The sequence below is a fragment of the Octopus sinensis genome, unplaced genomic scaffold, assembly GCF_006345805.1.
Source record: "Octopus sinensis unplaced genomic scaffold, ASM634580v1 Contig07196, whole genome shotgun sequence".
In the NCBI taxonomy this organism is placed as follows: Eukaryota; Metazoa; Mollusca; class Cephalopoda; order Octopoda; family Octopodidae; genus Octopus; species Octopus sinensis.
The window spans coordinates 8,828-32,395 of NW_021829917.1; the positions used below are offsets into that span (position 1 = coordinate 8,828).

Genomic DNA, 23,568 nt, shown 5'->3' on the forward strand with positions numbered 1-23,568 from the left:
TTCTTGTTTAATTCCCTTAGTCTAGTGGCAATATTCGTAATTCCTGACCGAGATGTATTGTGTTTGAAATTGTCGCGAGTTTTCATTAAATCTGCTATTCCTTGGTGTAGTTCCCCACTGGGATGTTTTTTTTCGCTGCTTTCGAGATATTATCAATATAAAAAGTTGTTGGGTTATTTGACGGGCGTTTTCCCCCCGTAATTTCCGAGAAAGTTTTTCTGTTTCGTTTTTATAGAGGCTCCATTTGACTTTTTTGTAGAAGGTGGTATTGTGGTTTATTGGTATGGTTGGTGGGTGTATTTTTGGGGTTTGAGTTGTGGGGATGTATACATAGGATTATACTTGGCCATTAGTCACATATTGGTTGCCGTGGGGTTTTTGGATTCGATTTGTACAATGATGTGCTGTGTGCATTGAAGTCCCTAGGAGAAGGAGTTTATTCATGTCGTTGAAGGTTTACAGATGTGGATTGTTTCGAGAGATGAGCATGGAATGGTAGTTGAGGTTGGAGGGATGTAGATATTGATTATATTGAAATCGGATTTCATGTGTTTTTTTTTTTAGAGATTTTAGCGGTTTTTTTTTTCATTGACTTATGTTTGAAATCGTTTGATGTTTTGATATATGAGGTATTTTTACTGATGAACGTAATTAGGCCCACACCGGAGGAGGTCTGTCAAGTCGTATAATAAAATAATCTGGAGTTTTTGACGTTTTGTGTTTTTCATTTAATTTGTTTCCTTGTATTAAGGCAATATCGATGTTGTATGAGATAATAAAGTGTTTGAGCTCCATGAATTTGTTTTGGATTCCGTTGATGTTCAATTGAGAATATTTATCTTATTCCGACGCTTTGGACTGGAAATGGTGTGATCTTTTTGGATCTGTCGGTTAACCAAATGAATAGCTCTTATATTTGGTTAAGTTTTACGTAAGGAGTGGACACCACAAGAAAAATGGACACCACACGCAAAGCTCCGCTAGCGTGCTATAATCGTTTTTAAGTTTTATTATTTAGTGAAATAGCGAACACTCTCCGACTTGTAGTCAAGTCATTCGAGATAATTCTCCTATCGAGTTTGATGTCAAAGAACAGTGGTTCTCAAATGCGACCCTTCAATTTATTTTTGCGACCCCCTCAAATCAAACTGACAACTCTACATTCATCATTCTGGGTTACCCTGAAGTGCTCTTTATTATTGTGTCATTTTTTTTATTATTATTTGCTTTCTTCGTCTATATTTGCTATATATTCGTTAACAGTTATTTAATAAAGTCTACTTTTTTTTACTTATTCTTAAAAAGGGAATATGGACAATACTACTGTTCTTTTAAAATATATTTATGAACTAATCAATTATGTTGTAGAAATGTGATTAGCTTATTTTTTGGTCTATCTAAACAAATTGTAATTCAATTAGTGATTACATTGTTGATTTTGCTATCTTTTTTGAATTCGATAAATTCAATGTTTTTCTTTATACACCCCTCGTCACCGAAAACCGGACAAGCCATTTTTTATGATTTTGTTAATTAAATACAAAAAATCAAAAACTTACGCTTAATATTTTTACTTAATAATAATAATTGTGTATTAATTATTAATTATGCTATTATAGAACTAATATTTAAAGCAGAATTTCAATTTAGTTATGACATGTAAAACCGGACAAAACTTTTATAAATCAAAAAGTCTTTGAAAAGAAGCTAAAATGTATAGTTAAAGAAGAAGTCACCTTCAGATTTCCTGAAAGGACAAATTATTGCATTTTATAATCATAATATGACTTATCGAATGATTCCTGCAAGTATATAAGTCCCAAAATCAACTGTATCAGATGTGATTAAGAATTCGAAAAAACTGGATCAATAACAGACATCCGGGAACTGAAAGAAAAAAATTCGACAGAGGAAGAAGAATTTTGATTTTAGTAGAACTATCAAATAATACCCCTAATAAAAGTGCCAAAACTCTAGCATCGAAATTAAAATTATGTTCAAAAAAATTTCAACAAGAATATTATCTCGAGTTTTAAATAAGAAAGGATTATATTGGCCGAGCTGCTAAAAGAAAACCTCTTATCCACAAAAAATATAATTTTAAGATGTGAAATTACGAAATCATTTTTAAGCATTTCCGACGAGACATGGAAGTCGGTAATTTACTGATGATTGGTCATTTGATATTTTTAATACCAATAAGCATCAAATAGTGTATAGAGAAAATGGTTCTGCATACAAAAAATGCAATATTATACCAACTGTAAAATTCGGTGGTGGAAAAGTAATGGTCTGGGGCAGTTTCTCATATAACGGAGTCGGTAATCTTGTTTAATTGATGGAATCCTGAATAGCGCAAAATATATTAATATTTTATCCAATAATATATTCGAATGTGCCAAAAAATTCGGGATAGACTCATTTATTTTACAACACCTACAGCTATCAAACACCATCTCTTTCGAAACTCTCATTGAGAGAATAAAAAAGGGCATCAATGGTATAAAGAAACGATCCGCCCTCAACGATCTTGTGTGGGCTCAAGAGAGCAGCACAGAGCGAAGCTGAGAGCAATGATCAAATTCGTCGGGATCACCTAGTTAGTTTTTTCTTTTGGTTAACGGTGGTCTTGGGAATAAATTTGATTTGATTTGAACAGGATAATGCACCTTGCCATAAATCTAAAATGGTACAAGATTATAATAAAGGAAAAAACATTATTTACTTCAATAGCAGGGTCAATCACCGGATCTAAACCCGATAGAACATATATGGGCAGAAATGAAGAGAGAATTATCAAAAATGTAGTCAAAACACAAATGAACTAAAGGACAAATTGACAGAAATATGGAATAATTATCACCAGAATTATTGAAAAAACTAGTAATGTCTATGAAAAATAGATGTTACAAAATTTTCAGTGCAAATGGTGGACATATTAACTACTAAATGACTTGTTTTTATTTTTGTCCGGTTTTACATGTCATAAGTAAATTGAAATTCTGCTTTAAATATAAGTTCTATAATAGCATAATTAATAATTATTACACAATTATTATTATTGAGTAAAAATATTAAGCGTAAGTTATTGATTTTTCATATTTAATTAATAAAATCATCAAAAATAGCTTGTCCGGTTTTCGGTGACGAGGGTGTATATTCAACCATTCCACTGCCTATGTACATGATATTAGTAAAATTAAATGCTGTTAGAGTATGGACACTCAGTTGAATAAAATCATTGACGTAGAAATAGAAAAATGAAAGGAAGTTTATGGAAAACACTTCTTCCAAGCGAATAAGAGAAATCCCTGAAGATCTGGATTTTTAATTAGATAATTTAAAATAGAATAGTTTGAAAGGTTTAGGCCATAATATGAACACAGTCGTACTGCTTCGTAGAAAGTCTTGCGATAACCAAACATTACATATCGTCTAAAAAATCGTCTAAGAAAGTCCATTTTTCGTTTATGTGTTTAATTACGGCAACATCGCCTCCTTTGAAACTCACGACTTCTAAGAAGTTTGTATTTTTGCAAACTAGTATGAATGATAGTCATAATTATAGATATATTCACACGTAAATCTTTAACATAAACTCCCTTTATTGTACCGCATATAGACCCGCAGAAAAGTATACCTTTATTATTATTATTATTATTATTTAAGCCAAAAACAGAATCACCGTCTTAACCATTAACTAACGTGTTCAGGTGATTCCGACACTTCTCAACAGTCTAGCCATCTTTTCACGATGTTCAGACCGTGACCCCACACACTTTCTGTATGTACGGTGAAATGCTTGTGGTCCATCTCCACGATCCCTCCCACTTGCCTCTACAAGAGACTCCAGTGTTCGATGGACAATTTTCATGTCGGTATGGTCCTTCAGTATGTTTATGGATTTTTCTTGGATTTTCTCGATTTTTAGTTGGTTCGTTGCCGCCAGGTTACAGCCCCAAGCAGCACATGCATAGCCTATTGTTGGCTCGATATACTGCTTGTAAGGGTCTACCCCTGGCGGACAAGTTCTCCCACAGTTCGAAAGAAAGGCTTTCACAAAATTGATTTTCTTTATACAAGTTGACACGATCGATTCAACATGAGGTGAGAAACAGAGGAAAGTGTCAAACGTTACACCCAATATCTTCTGTGTTTTCTTTTGTGGTATTGGGACTCCATTCAGCGTGACTTCAATAATTTTCGTCCCCATCTTCCTGTTTTTCGTGAATAGGGTGACTGCTGACTTTTCGGAACATGCATGTAGTCTGTTTTCATATAGCCATCCATATAATTCGTCCAGTATTCTTTGTAGTCTTTCCTTCGCGTATTCGACATTTACATCCCTTGATGCGACAACTATGTCATCGGCCATAGGAGAGTAGTATGTCATTATTATCCATAGGAACCGGGAGATCATTCAGAAACAAGTTGAAGAGGGTCGGGGATAAAGGAGAACCCTGGGGTACACCATTGGGCAAAAAGCGTGATCTTGAACTCTCGTTCCCGACGCACACTTTCCCACGACGTCCGCTCAAAAAATTCGCTATCCATAGCTTCATAGGTGTAGAAATATTTGTACCAATATCTTTTGAATTAGGACCTATAAATTAAACAAAATTAAAACCGAGCATTGCATAGGTAAAAGACATTGTAATAAGTAAACTATTGACTATTAATATACTCGGTTTTATTAATTAATTATTTTATGACATTTTTTTGTCTAGTAAAGTTGTAGCTGCGGTCAATAATGTTTATAGTATTACTATTACACAATAATTTATAATAAATTAAGAATTTAAATATTCGCTATCAATTAATATCGATTAATCGAAGGGAAGGCCAGCAGCCTGGCAGATCGCCAAACTGTTCCCCCGGATAACGGCGATCGAGAACCGTTGCAATAGCCAGTCCATTTCCAGAGGAGTCAATTTCTTTCCATCTATCATACAAATGGTTTTAAATTTTAAGGTGTTTGTGGAACCCTTTTATGATTAGTTTTTGCGGAATTTTTAATTAATAGCATAGTTGTATAATGCTAGGAGTTAATGTTGACAACTGTATCCTCAAATCAGCTAGATATTTTGAGATGAATGCTCTCCAAAAATTAAAAAGGGATATTTTTGAATTATATTCTGATGTCAAATCAATAAGATTTTTATATTGAATAAGATTTTTATATTGTTAAATTTGCGAATATTACTTTAATATTGAATGTATTTTAAACCCAACTGTCCTCAAATATATCCGAAAATTTTTTTTTCACGAAATGTTATTATTTCTTAAAAGAAAACAGAGAGAAAAGAGAGTTAACAAGAGGACTTCCCAGCCTCGTAGATGGAGAAACAGTTTCCACGTACAATGGCAAGGGAAATCCTCTGAAGGAGCCATCCACACTCACGCGTGTCGTTTCTCTTCCGAGAAATCAGACGACCCAGCTTTTTGAGTAATATCCGAAAAATATTTCCGAATGTTATCATTCAAAATATCCAAATGATCTTTGATTTTTTGGAGAACTGTAGCATTCAATGCACATTTTGATTCATCCAGATATTGTTGCAAATGGGCAAAGCATAAATTGTTATTTTTATCAACGGAAGCATTTCAAAATTCGATTTTTCGTTTTAATGTCATTAGTTTTTCATTTAAAATAAATACAGTTTGATATTTTCCTTGAAAAATTATGAAAATCTATTAATTTTCCCGTACATAGAAGCCAAATATGCAATTTTCTGTATCCAAAGCTTGTTTTCCGAATTTGTGTAAATTGGAAAATTTTGATTCTTACAGAAACACAAGCTCATTGCGTTATTCAAAAAAAAGTTTCGATATCCTTTTACATGACAACTATGCTATCATATTTGTGGAACATTGACTGTGGCATGCCAACCAGTCTTCGGTGTATCTTCTGAATCGTTAGAAGCCTTAAAAAGATCCACTTTCCCTGAAATCTCCTAAACTAGGAATCTCAGGCATCCTTAATCACCAGAGAAGAAATCCTCACGTGCATCAGCTTGTATAGCATTCTTCTACAACTAAGTCATTCAAAGACCTCTTACTCGATTTTTTATAAGAACCATTGCTTTGTTTACAGTGACAGTGACAGTCCTGTTTTTGTCAGAAAGTACTGGTTCCCAAGCCTTCTTTTTTTAAAACGAAAGATGAGAGATTTGTTAAATTGTTTACGTTCTCATTTACCTGACATTCAAAATTTCAAACGGTTAAAAATTTTAAAAACTAAATAAAATAAATTGATGCCTCAATTGTTTTAGCACACTTTCCATTCCAATTTAATTTTTTGGTGTCAAAAATGAGCTTTTCCATTTTATGCCTCGCAACCACCGAGGGTAGCATTTTCATTCCCTGTTCCTGTGATTTGAATTCTGAGTTTATGGATTACTATCCATATGGCCATGCGGCCATTTACTATTTACTATTAAATTACAAAAAAAAGCTAATCAATGACAGTTATAGTCTGCTACATTATTTCAATTAATTCGTCAATCATTAGTTAATTCTAGCAGATGATATGTTTTTTTATAATTCAGATCATTTGGATGATGTTGTATTATATTTTAATTACTTAAAGGACTCGCATTCAAAAGCATTCTGGGACCAATCCTTCGCCTAGATTAATAAGGTTCGAACAACCATACGGAGATCCATTTACTATTGTTGCAAAATTGTCTAACATTTTGTCAATGTAGAAAATAGAGATGGATTAGTCTTAATTTTTATGACTTTTGGTAATTTATAAACAATAAATTTTTTTAAAACAGGTTCATGACGTATATGAATCTCCTAAATCAGTGGTTCTCAAACTTTTTTGCCTTGCATACCCCTTGCCATCTAAATAATTTTTTTCGCGTATCATTTATAGATTTTTAAAAAATTAATAAAAAAATTATTTAATAATGAGATGAATGGTGTTGTTTATCAACAACTAATCTATCGACTTATGGATTCTTTGACGAATGTTACACGAATATCATGAACAACATTCAGCCTCGCACGATGAACTGATTTTAAACTAAACAACGATGAAAATCTCTGTTCGCAGAGATATGTAGTCGGAAACAAAATCAAAAATTCGATTATATAAAATCCAATTTTATGACATTTTGATATCATTCTACACAAAAATTCATTTAATGGTGCCGAAAATTAAATACATTTTTCGCGTACCCTAGTTTGAGAACCACTGTCCTAAATTTTTGGCCGAAAGATTTTCTTTTTTGTTTAATACAAAAATTTCTCGAAAAACAATCAACAACATTCATTTGAAAAAAGATTCTTTTCTCAAAGATAAAAAGATACCCAATCTAGCCTCAAAAAAGCAAATCTTAAGTTTCCCAAACTTGATGAAAAATTCGTTGAGGGATGGATTTGATTGAGTCTAGATGTATCTTATTTAGGGTCTATTATTGGGGCGTTTTCTTAATGATGCCTTAACTTCTAGTAAAGCCATGTTTTTTACACAACAACTTAAACTAGTAAATTTTAAAAACTCAAATGGTTTTTTGGAAAATTTAAAAAAACGACATGGATTTCAAATGCGAAAATTGATCAACAAAATTGAAGGAACGAAAAATGGCCAATTTGAGAGGGTTGAGTGTAATTTGTCAATCATATTAGTTAGTTCTAGAAAATTCTGTTCAACATTTTCCCATCCTCAGCGACGTTTGATTCTGCTCAGATATTAGAATTAAGGTTTCTTATGTATATTCTCCGTTTGTGACAGCGTGTCTTCTATCACGACTTTAATTCATTTGATTAACTGTTCGTGATTTTTTTTTATTTTCAAAGTAAAATAACAAGTAAAATAGAGAAATTAACTAATTTAGATGAGTCGCCGAGCGGATGGACAGGCAATTCGTTTCACGACTGTTCGTGATTAAATAAAAAATTACCTTGAATGAGTTTGCAAATAACAGATTTTGAAAAATACTTTAAAAGTTATGTAATTTGTATGTTTATAAATTTTTTTGTGTTTTTATTGTTTTTTTAAGTTTTTTTTGTAAAGGCACCAAAACAAAGAGATAGAAGAAAAGCGTTAAGTCCCAGCGGCAAGGACGCAGTGTGCGTTACCGCGAACAATGGCCAGACCGGGAATATTGTCATCCCGTCAGGCCTTTTGCCGTCTCCCCGATCGAGTCCGACCGGTTCGACGAGGCACGAATAAATAATTGATTCGAAGTTCAAAAATGAACTTCCATGCAAATTGAATTTTTTGGTGTTAAAAAAGAGGCGTTTCCTTTTTATGCCCCATGCAACCACTGAGGGTTGCATTTATCTGACTCCCTTATTTGTTTCATATGTTTCATTACCTGACTTTCTTATCCTGTAGCATTTTACAGTAGAATGAAAGCAGGTTTTTTAAATTCCTATCCATATGGCCATATGGCCAAAAAGTAATTTACTTTAAATTATAAGTAAACAAGCTAATCAATGACAGTTTTAGTCTGCTCCAATATTTTAATTAATTTGTCAATTATTAGTCAATTCTACCAAATTCTCTTCAATCGTCTTGTCTTTTCGAGTAGATCATATGACGACTGGTAGGATCTTTCGGTTTTGGAATATCAGCAACGTAAATATTAACAAGTTATGGCTCTAGACCGAGCCTTTAGGTACCCTTCTTTTGAGATCAACAGATTTTGACAAACGGTTTCCGCATCGTATGTATGACCGCCTCATGGATAGATAGCTCTTCAGCCAATTGACCGTTCTAGACTCGGGTTTGATTCTGGCGACACTTTCCAAGAGGCCCAGGTGCCATACGCTGTCAAAAGCTTTTGAGACATCGAGGTAGATAGCAATAGTAGCTATATTGTTTGCAGGACTAAGCGAGATGGCTTTCTCAAGTTCTTCAAAACAATCTCCCCAGGATCTTTTTCGTCGGAAACCCAACTGCTCCGCTGCAAGTGCACCTGATTCCTCTACGAAGTTCGAAAGTCTTGTGAAGACAATCCGTTCCATAATTTTAGAGACGGAGCATATTAGGCTTATCGGCCTATAGTTCTCTGCATGGTCCTTCATTTTTCCAGGCTTTGGAATCATACGTACGATTGACTTTTTCCAAGAGTCCGGTACGTATCCAAATCTCCAGCTTGCATTGTATAGTGCGGTCAAGTATCTTAGGAGAATAGTTGGGGCATGTTTGAATACAGTAATTGGAATGTAGTCATCGCCGGATGCATTGTTCTTGCAGCTCATAATAGCGGCATACGTTTCTTCCAACGTTATATCTCTGCACAGTGATCCTGTATAACTCAAGTTTGCTCGCAGACTTTTCTGTGTCTCACATCTAACTTCTTCGGAACCATGTCTATCGGGTTCATTTCTTGAACTTTTGCCAGCAGTATAGCTTCCCTGGGAATTTTATCAAGTTTTTCAATTTGTATACAGTCAACCCTCTCTATAATGAACAAAATGTCCACATCAAAACATCATGTTCACTATTGTCTATAGTGAACAAAAGGAATCAAAATAACGATAAACAATATTAAAGTATAATTACAAAGATTATTTAGAGATTTTAATCATGTAATCGGTGATTTTTTTAGAATGATTAGTTTGATAATTCTTAAAATTTTTTGTATTTCGTATACTTTTCCTCTTTGTTCATAATCATTCTCAAGAAACCATAATTCAAGCGCCTTCGGATATTCACTAGCTTCATATAGTGTCGGAACATAATTTTTTCATCTTCCTTTTCAACTTGGTCTTGCTGTTTTAGTTTTCTCGCAAAGTTTTGTATAAAGTTTTCGTCGTCAATTTGATCATTTTCATGAATCAAAAAATTTTCATCATCTATTGCTGTCAGGTTCTGTATTAACGCATTTTCAAATGCTTTCTTGAAACAATTTGTAATTGTTAATTCCGACACTTCTAACCAAGCTTGATTTATGAATATCAAGCAATTCAATAGAGTGAATTTCTTCAACTTTTCCGTAACTTTTTCGTGATCTACATTGTCATCATTAGTATAAAATTCAATCAAGTGTGCACATAGGAGTTGTCTATACCTGTCTTTGAATGATTTTATTATTCCTTGATCAAGGGGCTGTAACTTCGATGTTGTATTTGGAGGGAAAAAAAGAGTTCGATGTTACTGAACTCTAAATCACGTGAGTGTACAGTCGCATTATCAAGTAGAATTAGAATTTTTCTTTTTTGCAAAATCATTTTTTTGTTCAATTCTATGAGCCATTCTGAGAAATAACCATATGTCATCCATGCTTTTTTATTTGATTTGTATTCCACTTGTAAATTATTAATTAAATTTCTTCTTCCTTTAAAGCAGCGTGGATTTTTGGCTATTCCAATAACAAATGGGTCAAGTTTTTCTCCCATCATACTAACGCAAAACATAACAGTTACTCTTTCTTTTATCGGTTTATTAGACAAATTTTTGTCCGAGTCAACAGCTTTGTCCGAGACAAATTTTTGTTCTGTTCGACAAAAGTTTAAAAAACAATCCAGTTTCGTCCAAATTAAAAATATTTTTTGAACAATATTGTTCTAATTTTCTATTGAGGCTTTCAGTAAAATTTTCAATCACAGAGGTTTCAACAAATTGATTTTCCCCACATAAAGCACGGGAAGCAATGCAATATCGATTTTTAAATTTCTCAAGCCATCCATTTGATGCTTGAAATCCTTGAATATTACAAACTTTCGCCATTTTTAGAGACATGGACTTCAAAAGATATTCATTAATTGTAAATCCAAATGATCGTTTTTTAACGAACCATTCAAATAGATCTCTGTCGAATGGTTGAGACTTGGGCAAGTAAATTTTCTTCTTTTTTTGGTCATCTTGAACATTAGGTATTCCTTCAGAATTTTTCAAAATTTTGTTTATGTAGCCCAGTGAATCGTTGAAATGAATGGATAAATCGCGCTGTGTGTAATGTCTATTTTTATTATAAAATTCGATTATTTCCTTTTTTTGAAAAAATGACAGGCGTTTTCGATTTTGCACCATGCTAACAACTGTAACACGTGTAGTTTATTCATTTTAAAGAATTTTAAATATATATATGTAAAAATATTAAGTTTAATATTTTTATGTTCACAAAAATTTGACGTTCACTATTCTTTAATAGTGAACACAAAAATATTTAAATAAATGATATTATACATTTTTAAACGTGGTACTCATTTTATAATAAATATATTAATGAGAATTACTAATATTTGTTATTGTAGATTGCATTAATATGGCTTGTTCACTATAGAGAGGGTTCATTATAGAGAGGGTTGACTGTATTTGATTATGTTATGTAATTATGTGATTTACATGTGTAACAAAAAGTTTTGGTTTTTTAATGCTTAGTTAAGTTAAATTTTTATTAATTTTTTTTATTTTTTAGCTTAAATAATTGATTTAAAATTTTAAAAATGAACTTACATTTCAATTGAATTTTTTGGTGTTAAAGAAGAGGCGTTTCCTTTTTATGCGCCATGCAACCAGTGAAGGCTGCATTTTAACCAATCCCCATTATTTTTTTATAACCGTAGCACTTTACAGTAGCATGAAAGCAGGGTTTATGAATTGCTATGCATATGGCCATATGGCCAAAAAAAATTTACTATTAAATTACAAGTAAAAAGCTAATTAATGACCGTTTTAGTCTTCTACAATATTTTAATTAATTCGTCAATCATTAGTTAATTCTGGCAAATGAGCTGTTTTTATTTCTAATTCAGATCATTCACATGTTTTTTTATATTTCTGTTCAACATTTCCTATACCTCAGTAAGGTTTGATTGTCCTCTGATATTAGAATAACGTTTCTTTTATGTATTCCCCGTTTGTACAGCTTACCTTCTTTACGATATTAATTTATTTAATTAAACGTTCGTGATTAAATAAAAAACGACTTTGAATGAGTTTGCGATTAACAGATTTTGAAAAACACTTAAAAGTCTTTAAAAAACACTAAAGTGAAGACGAAGTTATAAAAAAATTTTGTAGAAATATTAACTATTTATTAAAGTGGTACTTTTCTATTTCATGAATCACGAAAATAGGCACTAAATAATTAATGAAAATTAGAGAAAAATTAAAAAAAAATGAACTATGCCGATTTTGTAAATATTATTATAAATTTTTTTAAATAAAATTTTGAATTTTTTAATCGGTTGTGTGGATGGACTGTCACGTTGGGATGAGAAAATACACAAAATTGAAGGACTACGAACTCCCTCTCTCTGAGATGGAGTCCGTAGCCTTCCTTCAGGAGGTTGGAATCATTCCAACAGAAAAGAAATGCGCCAAAAGATATCTGATGACCCTAAAGCGAGATGCTACAACTTGGGTGTGCGATATAGAGCAAAAAAGCACAACTTATTGTATTATCGGCATATAAACACTTTGGAAGATCTGAAAGAGTTTTTTGTTCGCAAAGTAAAACAAATTTTAAATTAAATGAACTATAATTCAATAGTTTGAACCAGACCCCTAGTTGGAAGGGCACTTCCGCTTTCTAGAGCACTTTGGTGCCCCACGCAGGGGTTAGACTGTAATTAGATTTAACTATTCTAGTCTGGCTTTATTAAAAAAGAAATAAAAACGTTGATAAATTTATATGGACAATATATTCAAAAAATGTCAAATTTTCAGTGTGGAAATAATAATAGCGTTAAGGTTTAATCCACATTAGTAGGTAGATATCCATCATTATCAACTTCTGTACACTCGGTACCTTCATTAAATCTACAGTTGTGTCTGAAATGAAAACATCGTTGATCCCACACATGAGGTGGTTAGCGGCATTTGATTTACTCACAATGTTTTTGAACACTCTTGGCTGTTTAAAATCCAGTATGTTATTGGCATCACTCTTACTCGTTGCTATGTAGAGAGGTTCTTCGAATATATACCTTCAATTTTTAGACAAAAATATTGTGTTTTGATCCTAAGTATACAAATTCACAGACATCAATAGTCCTGAGATTTGAGAGGTTAACTATGCTGCACTTGATAATATCTCAGCTTAGATTTATTAATTACAATTAATTATCTGTCCATAATCTCACCAAAGTCGAGATCCCGTCTATATCCTATCTTTTTGAGAACCAGTATCCATCTACAAAAGAATCCACCAAATCATTAACGCTTTCATTTTCATCAATTTAAATCAAGCAATAAATAAGTTTAATGTCGGAAAAGTTTTATCAAGTCACTCAATTTTGTCAATTAAAAACAAATTTATAAAAGCCTCATAACAATAATTAAAATATCAAAAATAGTTAAAAAATCAAAATTAATAATCAGAGAAATCAGTCTCGTCAGGATAGTCCTCCTGAGTTTGGAAAGAGTAATCACTGTCATCACTACAACTCACTCCAACACAAAACCTAGAAACATCCATTCCTTTTTCAATGATATAAAAAATATCAAAAACATATTTCTCCTCATTCTCCTCCAATCCAACGGGCACCATCGGAATAGAATTACAAGTCACGTGACTAATCTGTCCAATAATTCCCTATAAACTACTCCATAGTCCAATTCTTCATTATTTGGATAATAAAAGTCGCCATCTTTTACCAAATCAATTACTGTGTGGTCGACTGAGGAGTCAAACATGATTTGGGAAAATTCAGTTTCGAGAGGCTCAAAGGAGGCGATTTCATTGTTGAGGATTTGGTGGGGTTTTATCTCTTTTGATGTACAAAAGCCTGCATAGTGCATAGTCGGGTTGTCAAAATCAAATTCAGATATTTTTTGACGTTTTGCATTGACAGTTGACCAGTTTTCTGATTTGTCGCTAAAACGTCGCTTCACTCGTACAATTCTTATAGTATCTGACATTTCTAAAATACTAATTAAGGATTAATAAAATGGACCCACATGAACAAGCTATTTTATTACAAATAAAAATTATTCAAAATGTGTATTTTCCAAATAAAATAAAGTTATTAATTAAGATGTTGTCAAATCTTAATGACAAAACTAACAGTAGACAGGACTTCTATTAAAAACAATATTTTGAGTTAAAAATGTATATAAACGTTATCCACCACAAAAAACTCAAATTTTTTTCTATTTAATTTTAATGGCCGAATAGATTTTTAATAAACATATAAACTAAAAAAGTTTATAATATTCATCGATTAAAAGTATTTAGAATAAATGAATAGTGTTGCTTGGATTTATAAATAAATGTTAATTAAATGATTTTTAAGCTACATAAACTAGTCGTTAGATTTTGTAAATATTTATGTTGCATCAAAGACATAGAATCACCAAAACACTTTTCTTGGTTTTAATCATTTTTGCTTAAAAATCAGGCAGTCCCGAGATTCTGCAAATGTTCGATTAAGCGACTACGTCATCTCAGAAAAAAAATTTGAAACCTTCATTAAAAAAGACGGAGAAATCTCAGGCGACTCGTTCATCATCAAAAACTGCATTGTAGACAAATTTTAATCAAAGTTAGAATTGCAACATTTTCCTGATGGACCACATTGACAGCATACACATCGACGATTGCACAAACTGTAATATATTCGTTGGTCCTGTTTCTTCAAGGTATGTTAGTTCAAAAAAATGTTCAGTTTTTTTGCAAAAGGATGCAAAACTTGCAATTTGGCGATAATTTGCGGACAGTTTAGAGCGAGGGACTGCGAGGATATGACCACGTGTTTATATTGTATGACGGTTCCTGTCATCGAGAACTGCCGGGGACTGAAGTTTTGTTCTTTAGTTTGCAGTTATGTCAATTTAGAAGGTGAGTGAGTGATTAGTGTTGTTAGAACAAATGAAAAAGGCTAAGTTGTGTCAATTTAACAATTTTTGGTATAAAATAAAAGATTATACTCCTGCGATTGGAAATTGCAGTTTGGTTAAAAACGTATCAAGTTTTCTGATTTAAAAGTACAAAAAACTATCAAAAACAATTTATTTTCCTCAGGAAATTCAAGTCAAAGATAAACTTAGTAAGAGTTTTTTTCCTTTCCAAAATATTGTCCGAAAACAAAACACAACACAAGTATTACGTAATATAAATATTAAGCAATGTCTCGTCATTATAAATCATTCCGAGATCAGGAAAATGAGGTCATATGCGGAGACTTTTATTAAAAGTATTATTTCTGATGTGAGACGCGTTTATTTTGATATTCAGGAAAATGTTATTCTTCAGCAAACCAGAGAAACAATAATTCCAGAAGACGTTCAAAGAAGTTTTGGAATCAAAGAAATAATGGGTTTTAGAAACGCCTAATCGACGTTAGGATTGTGCATTTGTCTCACATTTTCAGGATTGGAATGTTTTAACATTTGTGACGAAATTACTAAACAAGTGGAATCAACATTTTCAATGTTTGTTTTAAAAATAGATTATCTCAACGTGGATAATGTCAATATAGTTATGGATTTAGTTATCTGATTATTTTAATTATTTGATAATATTATTTCAAAATATCCTTAAACGACACATATTTTCTACTATAATTCTCCTCCCAGAAGTCAGTTTCCAACATGGATTCAAAGAGGGGCCTTCTAAATTGATCAACTGTCACACACCTAAATGCTTTAATGAAGTTTATATCAGACGGTCTAAACAAAAAACCTAAACAGGAAAAATCCATTGTCTGCTCAATCGACATAAAGAAGGCTTTCGATTCGGTGCCAAGGAAAATACTCACACAAAAGATCTATTCCTCAAATATTGATACGAATCTAAAACTATGGCTTGGGAATTTCCTGAGCGGCCGTCGGGGAAGGGCTTGCTGTGGAAACAGATCTTCCATATCGAGACTATTACCAAATGGGGTCCCTCAGGGTTCTCCACTATCTCCACTTTTATTCAATCTCATGATGAACGACATACCACAGCCAGAAGGGGACAACGATCTGTTATTACTATATGCAGACGATATTATCGTCGCATCAAGGGATGTGAGCATAATAAAAGCAACGGGTAGAATACAGGATAACCTCAACAATCTGATTTCATGTCTATATAAAAACGAACTGGAGGCAAGTCCGGAAAAATCTATTTTGACTCTGTTTACGAAAAACAGAAGGCTTGGGAAAGTCTCAATTGAAGCGAAGTTAGACGGAGAAATTATACCGCAGAGCAAAACCCAAAAGATTCTTGGAGTTACATTCGACACCTTTCTAACCTTTTCAACCCACGTCGAAAATGTAGTTATGGCGGGTGCAAGAAAGGTTAACTTCCTGAATGCCTTCCTGAAGAACGCAGGAGAATGCAAAGGCCTATATGTCCTAAACAACATATATAATCAATACTTGGAACCTACGATCGGCTATGCGTGCGGAATCTGGAGAACAAACTTAAGTGCAAACAATCAATCAAAAATCGACAAAATTCGGTTGAAAGCGGCAAACCTGCTAAATACTTTTTCCGATAAGGAGATTATCCCAAAAGCCTGGAACAACATCATAAAGTCATCTGCAATCCATCTACGAGAGGTTCGTCCTGAAAATCCCCGTCCGTACCGAAAATGCGTCGGGACAACGGCAAAACATCGGGAGAGGCTGCGCGAACTGCTGAGGGAGGCTGGGATCACCTGAATTCTTCTTTCTTTTGGCTATGACGGTGGTTTTCTGGTTCAATAAATAAATAAAAACCACGTTTCTCCAATAGAAATCAATTATATATTAAAAATAGTAATTAAAGTCCTCCAAAATAAGTAATGATATCATCATCTATTTCTTTTTTAGATTCGAATTTTGAGTCAGGACTCTGAACAATCCGAATAGCTAACACAAGACAGTCCATATTAGCCTGTATAAGCTCGTTTATTTCAAAAAGTGATTTATTCTCCACAGAAATTCCGTTAACTTCACAAATCTGATCGCCAATCTCCAAAACCCCAGTCGACTTGGCCAATCCATTGGGCAACATCCGAGAAATTACAATCGACTGTTTATCCCCACTAAAAACACTCTTTTTACGTCGAATATAAATCCCCAATGGAGTGGTCGATCCTTCGGGACGGTTGATTTGTATTTTGCGAAAAAAAGTGCCTTCGTCGTCTCCCTCCAACTCGGAATACTCAACTATCGAGGACACACAGTGAAATTGGATTGGTTGAGAAATTGTTGAATGAGATGTAAAAGTTGAAGGATTTTTTTTGTGTCCTTTCCTGAGGGGATTTTCTTTTTTTGGAACAGGGCCATATCCGTTGATTTCGCAGTAGGAATTTCCGTGACTTGTAACGAGGATTCGAAGAAGAGTGTTTGAGACTTGAATCGCTCGAAGGTAATTATCGTCGTTATTTATTGGGAGAATGTCTTTTTTGTTGTCGGAGTAACTTATAATGAACGAAATTGAGGACAGGCAGTGAATTTGTTCAATAAGTTCGTAAAAACTGTTAAAAGTAGAAAAATTTACTGGATTAAATGAAAAACGTCTATATTCGTCATAATACTTTGAAGTATTAATTTAAATTAATTACTTTGCTTTTTACTGGAATTAAATGAGTCTGATTATCATTTGAAGGGATAACTTCACTAGAAATCATTTTAATTTATATTATTTTGGTTAAAATTCTTGAATAAATTTAAAAATATATTTCCATACAACCCAAAATGAGTTTTAAATATATTCATAACTATTAGAAGCTCGTTGTTTCATGAAGGCCGTGGGGTTGGAGCTCAACTACAACAAGTCGGCGACTAACACCCCTGTGTGCGGTGACCTAGTCAAAGTCTTGGAGGAACACCAAGGATATAAGTATCTTGGTGTGGTTGAGAGTCCAGCCTCATTAATCACACCCGAAACGAGAAAGTGTGTAGTGGAGGGTGTGCGTAGTAGGGCGGCAATGTTATGTAAGACTCGGCTCAATGCACGGAACTTATTTCATGCCTTGAACGAGTATGCCATCTCATTGCTAAACTACTACGTTGGCCTGATCGAATTCGAGCCGAGTGAGTACGATGAAATGGACCTTATTGTCCGAAGAGTACTCCGAGAGAATCATGTCCACGTGTTGGCAAGCAATAAGGAGAGATTGTACTTGTCTCGCGGGCAGCTAGGACGTGGACTGAGTAACATCGTACACTTAAGTGAGCGAATTCTTACTAAGATGCACGACACCTTGTGGAGTGGGTCGAGTGTATCCCAAAGGAAGGCTGCCATCCTTGCTGCTGAAAAAGCGCGTGGTACACACCTAGGGACCATAAAAGGCTATGTGTCGGCTAAGTATGGTCTAGGTGCTACCCAAGTTAATGTGAAGGAGTTGATCAAACTTCAAAAGGAGTCTTTAATTAAAAAGATCAACTTAAAAGTCCTTCACAAGACTCTCTTTAGCAGCCTGGACAACCCGCACATTGACGTATCGTCGTCATCTACGTGGCTGAAATATGGGAATAACTCTCCCCGATCAGAAGGGTTGTTCTCATATTTGCAGGATAGAAACTTTTTTAATGGTCAACGGAAACAGTGTAACCACTGTAAGAGTAAGGCAATGACCGTTGACCATTTAGCCACGAAGTGCGGGAGTATGCTTTACCATGATTACACATGGAGGCATAACGAGGTGGTGAGGTCCCTCCATCTTTTGCTCTGCAATAAGTACGGCTTGAGGCGGTCCAGAAAGTTGCGAACCCATCGAGTTCAATCGGTGTGTGAGAACTCGCGGGTGTGCATTAAGGTGGATACCCCCATACGCACCTCGATTGTTGTCCAGCACAACAGACCCGACATTGTGGTCCACGATAAGGTCACCGGGGAGATTGGAGGTGGGCATCACGTGCCTAGACCGTTTGCAGATAGTGGAAGTGGAGAAAAGGAGGAAGTATGACCTCCTTGCAAACGAGCTAGGACTGATGCACCAGTGCAAAGTCCTTGTCATCCCGTGTGTGATGACATGGGATGGACTGGTTACCAAATACCACAAGCGGTACTTAAGACAGTTGGATGTAGATAAGTCTCTACAGGCTTATATACAGTCAACTGTTCTTAAGAGGACTCTGGAGAGTGTCTCGTTTGATGCTCGCCGATCCAGCCCTTTCCTGACGTTTAGTCAGCAAGAGGCGCTGGACTGCACCTTCTCGAAGGTCTACAGTGCCAGAGAAGAGGAGGAAGAAAGGGAGGAGGTGCGTGGAGTGCCGCCTTCTGCTCACTTCGAAGGCTCTGGACTTAGTTAGTAAAATTACTTAGTTAATTAGTTTCTTTCTTAATAAAGCATGTAAAGTTAGAAGCTCGTTTATAAAGACTGGTTTTTGGCAGAATAGAAGATTTCTTACCCGAAAGACATTTTCAACATGGGTTTAAGAAGGCGAAGTCCACGTCTTCGTACCTCCAATCCTTGTCAAACTTCATCTGTACCGGTTTTGCCAGCAAACCGAGGCACCAAAAGACAGTGCTCTGCTCCGTCGACATCCATAAAGCCTTCGATTCCGTTTCGAGGAAGCTCCTCTCAAGGAAGATATTCCAATCCGACTTTCCTCTGAAGCTAAAAATATGGATTACCAACTTCCTAAGTGGACGAAGGGGAAGGGTGTGTCTCGGTGGTCTGAAGTCCAAATCTCGTCTTCTACCCAACGGAGTACCTCAGGGATCCCCCTTATCCCTGGCCCTCTTCAACCTATTTTTGGAAGACCTCCTTCCCTCGACAACAATGACATTGTTCTCTCATACGCGGACGACATCGTACTAGCCTCACGGGACCGGGACATCCAGAAGGCCTCTGAAAGGCTCCAAGCTAACTTGGATCGGCTGAACCTATGGCTGACGGACAACCGGCTCGTGGTAAACGCGGCGAAGTCCGCCACGTCCCTCTTCACCTCGGATAAAAGATTGGGAAGGACGTCAGTCGACTTAAAGCTGAATAATATATCCGTTCCCTTCTGTAGGAGTCAGACGGTCCTAGGGGTAACCCTCGACATGCACCTCTGTTTCTCCCCCTCATGTGGACAACCTCCTTCGCAAATGCGAACATAAACTGAACATTCTGCGAACTCTATCTGGTATTTGGAAAAACGGGTCGCACCCGGTACTGGCGAATATCTACCGCCAGTACTTCGAACCCTGTGTTGCGTACGCTTGCGGATCATGGGGTCCGCGGCTATTGTGGTCCAACAGGAGGCGAATCGAGGAGGCCCAACAAAAGGCCCTCAGATTAACCGATCGTTGGTCACATGATAGCCAACGCCCCGGTCCAGCCTCTCTGGAAGACCTCATCAAGCTGAACCTGGGCCCGTCAGCGATTGCTCCGCCAAAAACGGCCTGCCGCCCTGTGCGATCTTTTGTGGGCTCGTGGAAAGATCACCGAGCGAGGATGAGGTCCCTGGTTGAGTGCATCGGGATCAGGTGACGTTTGTTCGGTTTTTAGCGTGGTCTCGGTGATTTAATAAATAAATTAGAAAAGCCAAGTGCTTCTATATAAAAAGTTCCGTTAAAGAGACTCTTAAAACTCAAAATTGCCACTCATACTCATTAAAAAGTACATAGAATACAATTAGTGTTTCATATTTGTACTTATTTTCTATCTCAAGAAACTTGGCCGCCTGTGCACCCACCGCTCCAGAGATCCGAGGAAATTTATATTCCTTATTCAGAGGATCTCGCTTTCATAATAGCTAGTTTTTTTTGATGATTTCAAATGCTATAATAATATTGATTTATTTTGCATGATTGGTCTAATTCAAGAACATACCTTTGAAAATATTATTAATTTTATCAAAATGCATTCAAAAATTGAGCTATTTCTAAATTAAATATAACAGCAAAAATGAATAAATTTGGCTCAAATCAACATAAAAATCAAAAACTAATTAGCGGAATGGTTGGAGAGATAATTCAGCAAATATTCACATCTTTTAGAAACCAGCCGACTTATTTGATCTGCCAGTGTTTGTTTTGCTTTGATCTCTTCTATCAGATTAATGATATAGGTTGTGCTTTCGGTGACAATTGTTCTTTGTTTGACTGGAAATCTGTGTTTTAAATCAGGAATTAGCAATCTCAGTCTTTCCAGTTGTTCTACAATTCCATGTCTTCTTTTTCTTTCTTTTCTGTTTTGCTCTTTTCTACGGGCTTGTTTTTTCACCTCTTTGATCTCGCTTTTCATTTCAGGGGGTGTTATCGGGGAGGACAATGACAATAAAGGACACACCTCTTGGCCCAACAAGTCAAAATAAACATTTGAATACTCTAAGAGAGATTGGTCCATAAAATTGCCACTAAAAGGACAGTCAGTTAACGTGGTCTGTTTATCGAAATCATTAATTTCTGAATCGAGGTAATTCTGACTCAAATCATCATTGAACAAGTCAATTTTTTGGTCTGTATCAGTAAACTCCATATTGGTATTAATAAACGCGTCGAAAAGCTTTAAATGTTTAAAGCAGCGCAATTTAATTGATTTTTATACTTAAATTTAGCTCTAATTTGTTTGTAGATTTGGCAGCATAATCTAATTCATTTTTGAAAAAAATATTATGTGGAAGTGTTAGAAGTGTTAAAAGTGAAGAGATACCTCCTTTTGATCGGTGATCAAGGATCTCGTTTGTTATATAGCCACGTAGAAAAGGCCTTCAGTCTTGGTTTAGTTTTATTTTTATCGAAATGGCTTTCCTAGACTTAAAAGGCATCATATTAACTTACAGGCATCATATTTGGCAAGTCTGGATTATTTTATGATTTATTTACTCCATTTAATACCGATTTACTTTGTTCATTTGAACTGTCACTTTACTTGTCGATAATCTATACTTAAAAAGAATTGACCTTGTTATTGAACTTGTTGATCAATTTAAACAATATTTACAAACTATTTTTGGACCAAGTTAAATTCTGAATAAGATATAAATAAACCACGTTTTCGGATCCAAGATGTTATTTTAAGAATTCAGAATAAAATTTTGTATAAATGTTTAAATTTGTTTTCCAGTAAAATTAACATTATTAGCAGATAAAATTAAAGTAGTTTTGATCTAAAACTTCCAATCAGATATGGAAACGCTCAGGAGGCACTTAATGCCTACCGAAAAAAGGACTTCTATTGACATAATTGATATTAAAAATGTCAAACTTGAACTGAAAATGGTATAGAACTCTGACTCTGGGACATCGTCGTCTCAAACCGATCATGTGGGCAGGATCGAACCTTTTAGAAGGATCTCCCTCGTTTGGATTATAATAATTAACTTGCTTCTTAAAATTGGAAAGGAAATGTTACTGAGATAGAGTCATCTCAATTTCCGATTTTGCTAGGATTCGAACGCCCTTTAAAAAATCTGCTTTATGTATAAATCGACTATGGTAAAGTGCATAATTCAAGGCGATCAGACTTTTTTGAAGTCTAGTTACTACAAATGAGATCCTAGCTCGTTAAATAAAGTATGTCTTACTCCTGCGATAATTCTGCTAATAACCGACAAGTTATACTAAACTCTTGAAATCTTAGCTGAAAATAAGAATTTGATTTTATACAAAAAATACTAAAAATTGGCTAGTTGACTTTCGAAATTTCAATCAAAGTTTCCTGAATTTAATAAATATGGAACTATGACTTTCTTATGCCTCACAAACGGTTAGTTTCAAATGAAAAGGCCAGTTTATCGCTTAGTATATAAAATAGAAATGAAAATTTAAGCCACATAAAACGAATTGTTAATCTCTAAGACGCTCTCTTGCTTTAGAAATAATTCCTGAGCAGAGTGATGGAGAATCAACTTGATGACATGTTTGTATGGCCTTTACATTTTGTCGATTTTTTAAAAGGGCGGCAGCCAATTTGATACCTTAGAAGTATTTTCACTCAATACAACCAATTGATTTGTCGCAGTTACATGTGGCTTTCCATGCCATTTCATAAGCTTTTATTTCTTCTTGAAAATTGTCCAACGCTTTGTTTGCAGTGGCTAGCAATTCGTATGCTTGTATGGAAGACTAGTAATGTCAAATATTGGAATATCCACTTTGTTATGATTTAGGCACTTCCTAGCTAGCGCTGCTGCCTCGTTGGGTCTGTTCATCAAGCAATTTCCTAGAAGGAGCCAGCCTCTTTCAAGCCATTCTCTGTTTTCAAAATTCCACGAAAAATTGATCAGTTTTTTTAAAAGAGATTTCATTTTTGATTCTTGATTGGACTGCTTATATGCGATTGCCAACAAATATAAATTGACTGCCGATTGATCTTTCTAAAAGTTAATATTTGTAATTTACTTGCAATGTTGCGATTGTCTCATCTAAAAGTGACCGTGAGGTACTTCCAAATATCATCTCGTAGTACCCCGCTACTACTTGCTCACTAAAAATGATTTTTTCTTTCAAAAAATATTTCTGTAGTTGTCGTGCAGTCTTGGAACGTTGACAAATGGACTCGCTGCTTTAAAAAACCATAAAATTCAACTCGTTTGATGGACAGTCAAAACGATACGTCAGTGGTGCATAACAAATATCAATCATATGAAACAAAGCACGTGATTCTAAATTTTTGTCTGCGCGGGAACGGTTAAAAAGAACAAGTGCTTCTTCAGGAAGCCCACAAAACCTTTTAAAATCTCATTTGATAATAAAACTTGAGTCTTAAAGCCTGACAGAACAAAAGTGAGGCTGTTGATACTTTTCCGTC

At 34.8% G+C, this 23,568-nt stretch overlaps 1 protein-coding gene across 1 annotated transcript; it reads left to right on the plus strand.

The window, feature by feature from the left end:
• Window positions 1-17,928: 17,928 nt before the first annotated feature.
• Window positions 17,929-18,789, plus strand: LOC115227802. The gene has a single exon (XM_029798531.1). The coding sequence runs from the start codon at window positions 17,929-17,931 to the stop codon at window positions 18,787-18,789; it is 861 nt and encodes a 286-aa protein (XP_029654391.1).
• Window positions 18,790-23,568: the final 4,779 nt, after the last annotated feature.

Excerpts from the sequence above, each read along its gene's own strand:
- LOC115227802 (XM_029798531.1), top strand. The coding sequence starts at position 17,929 with ATGGACCTTATTGTCCGAAGAGTACTCCGAGAGAATCATGTCCACGTG.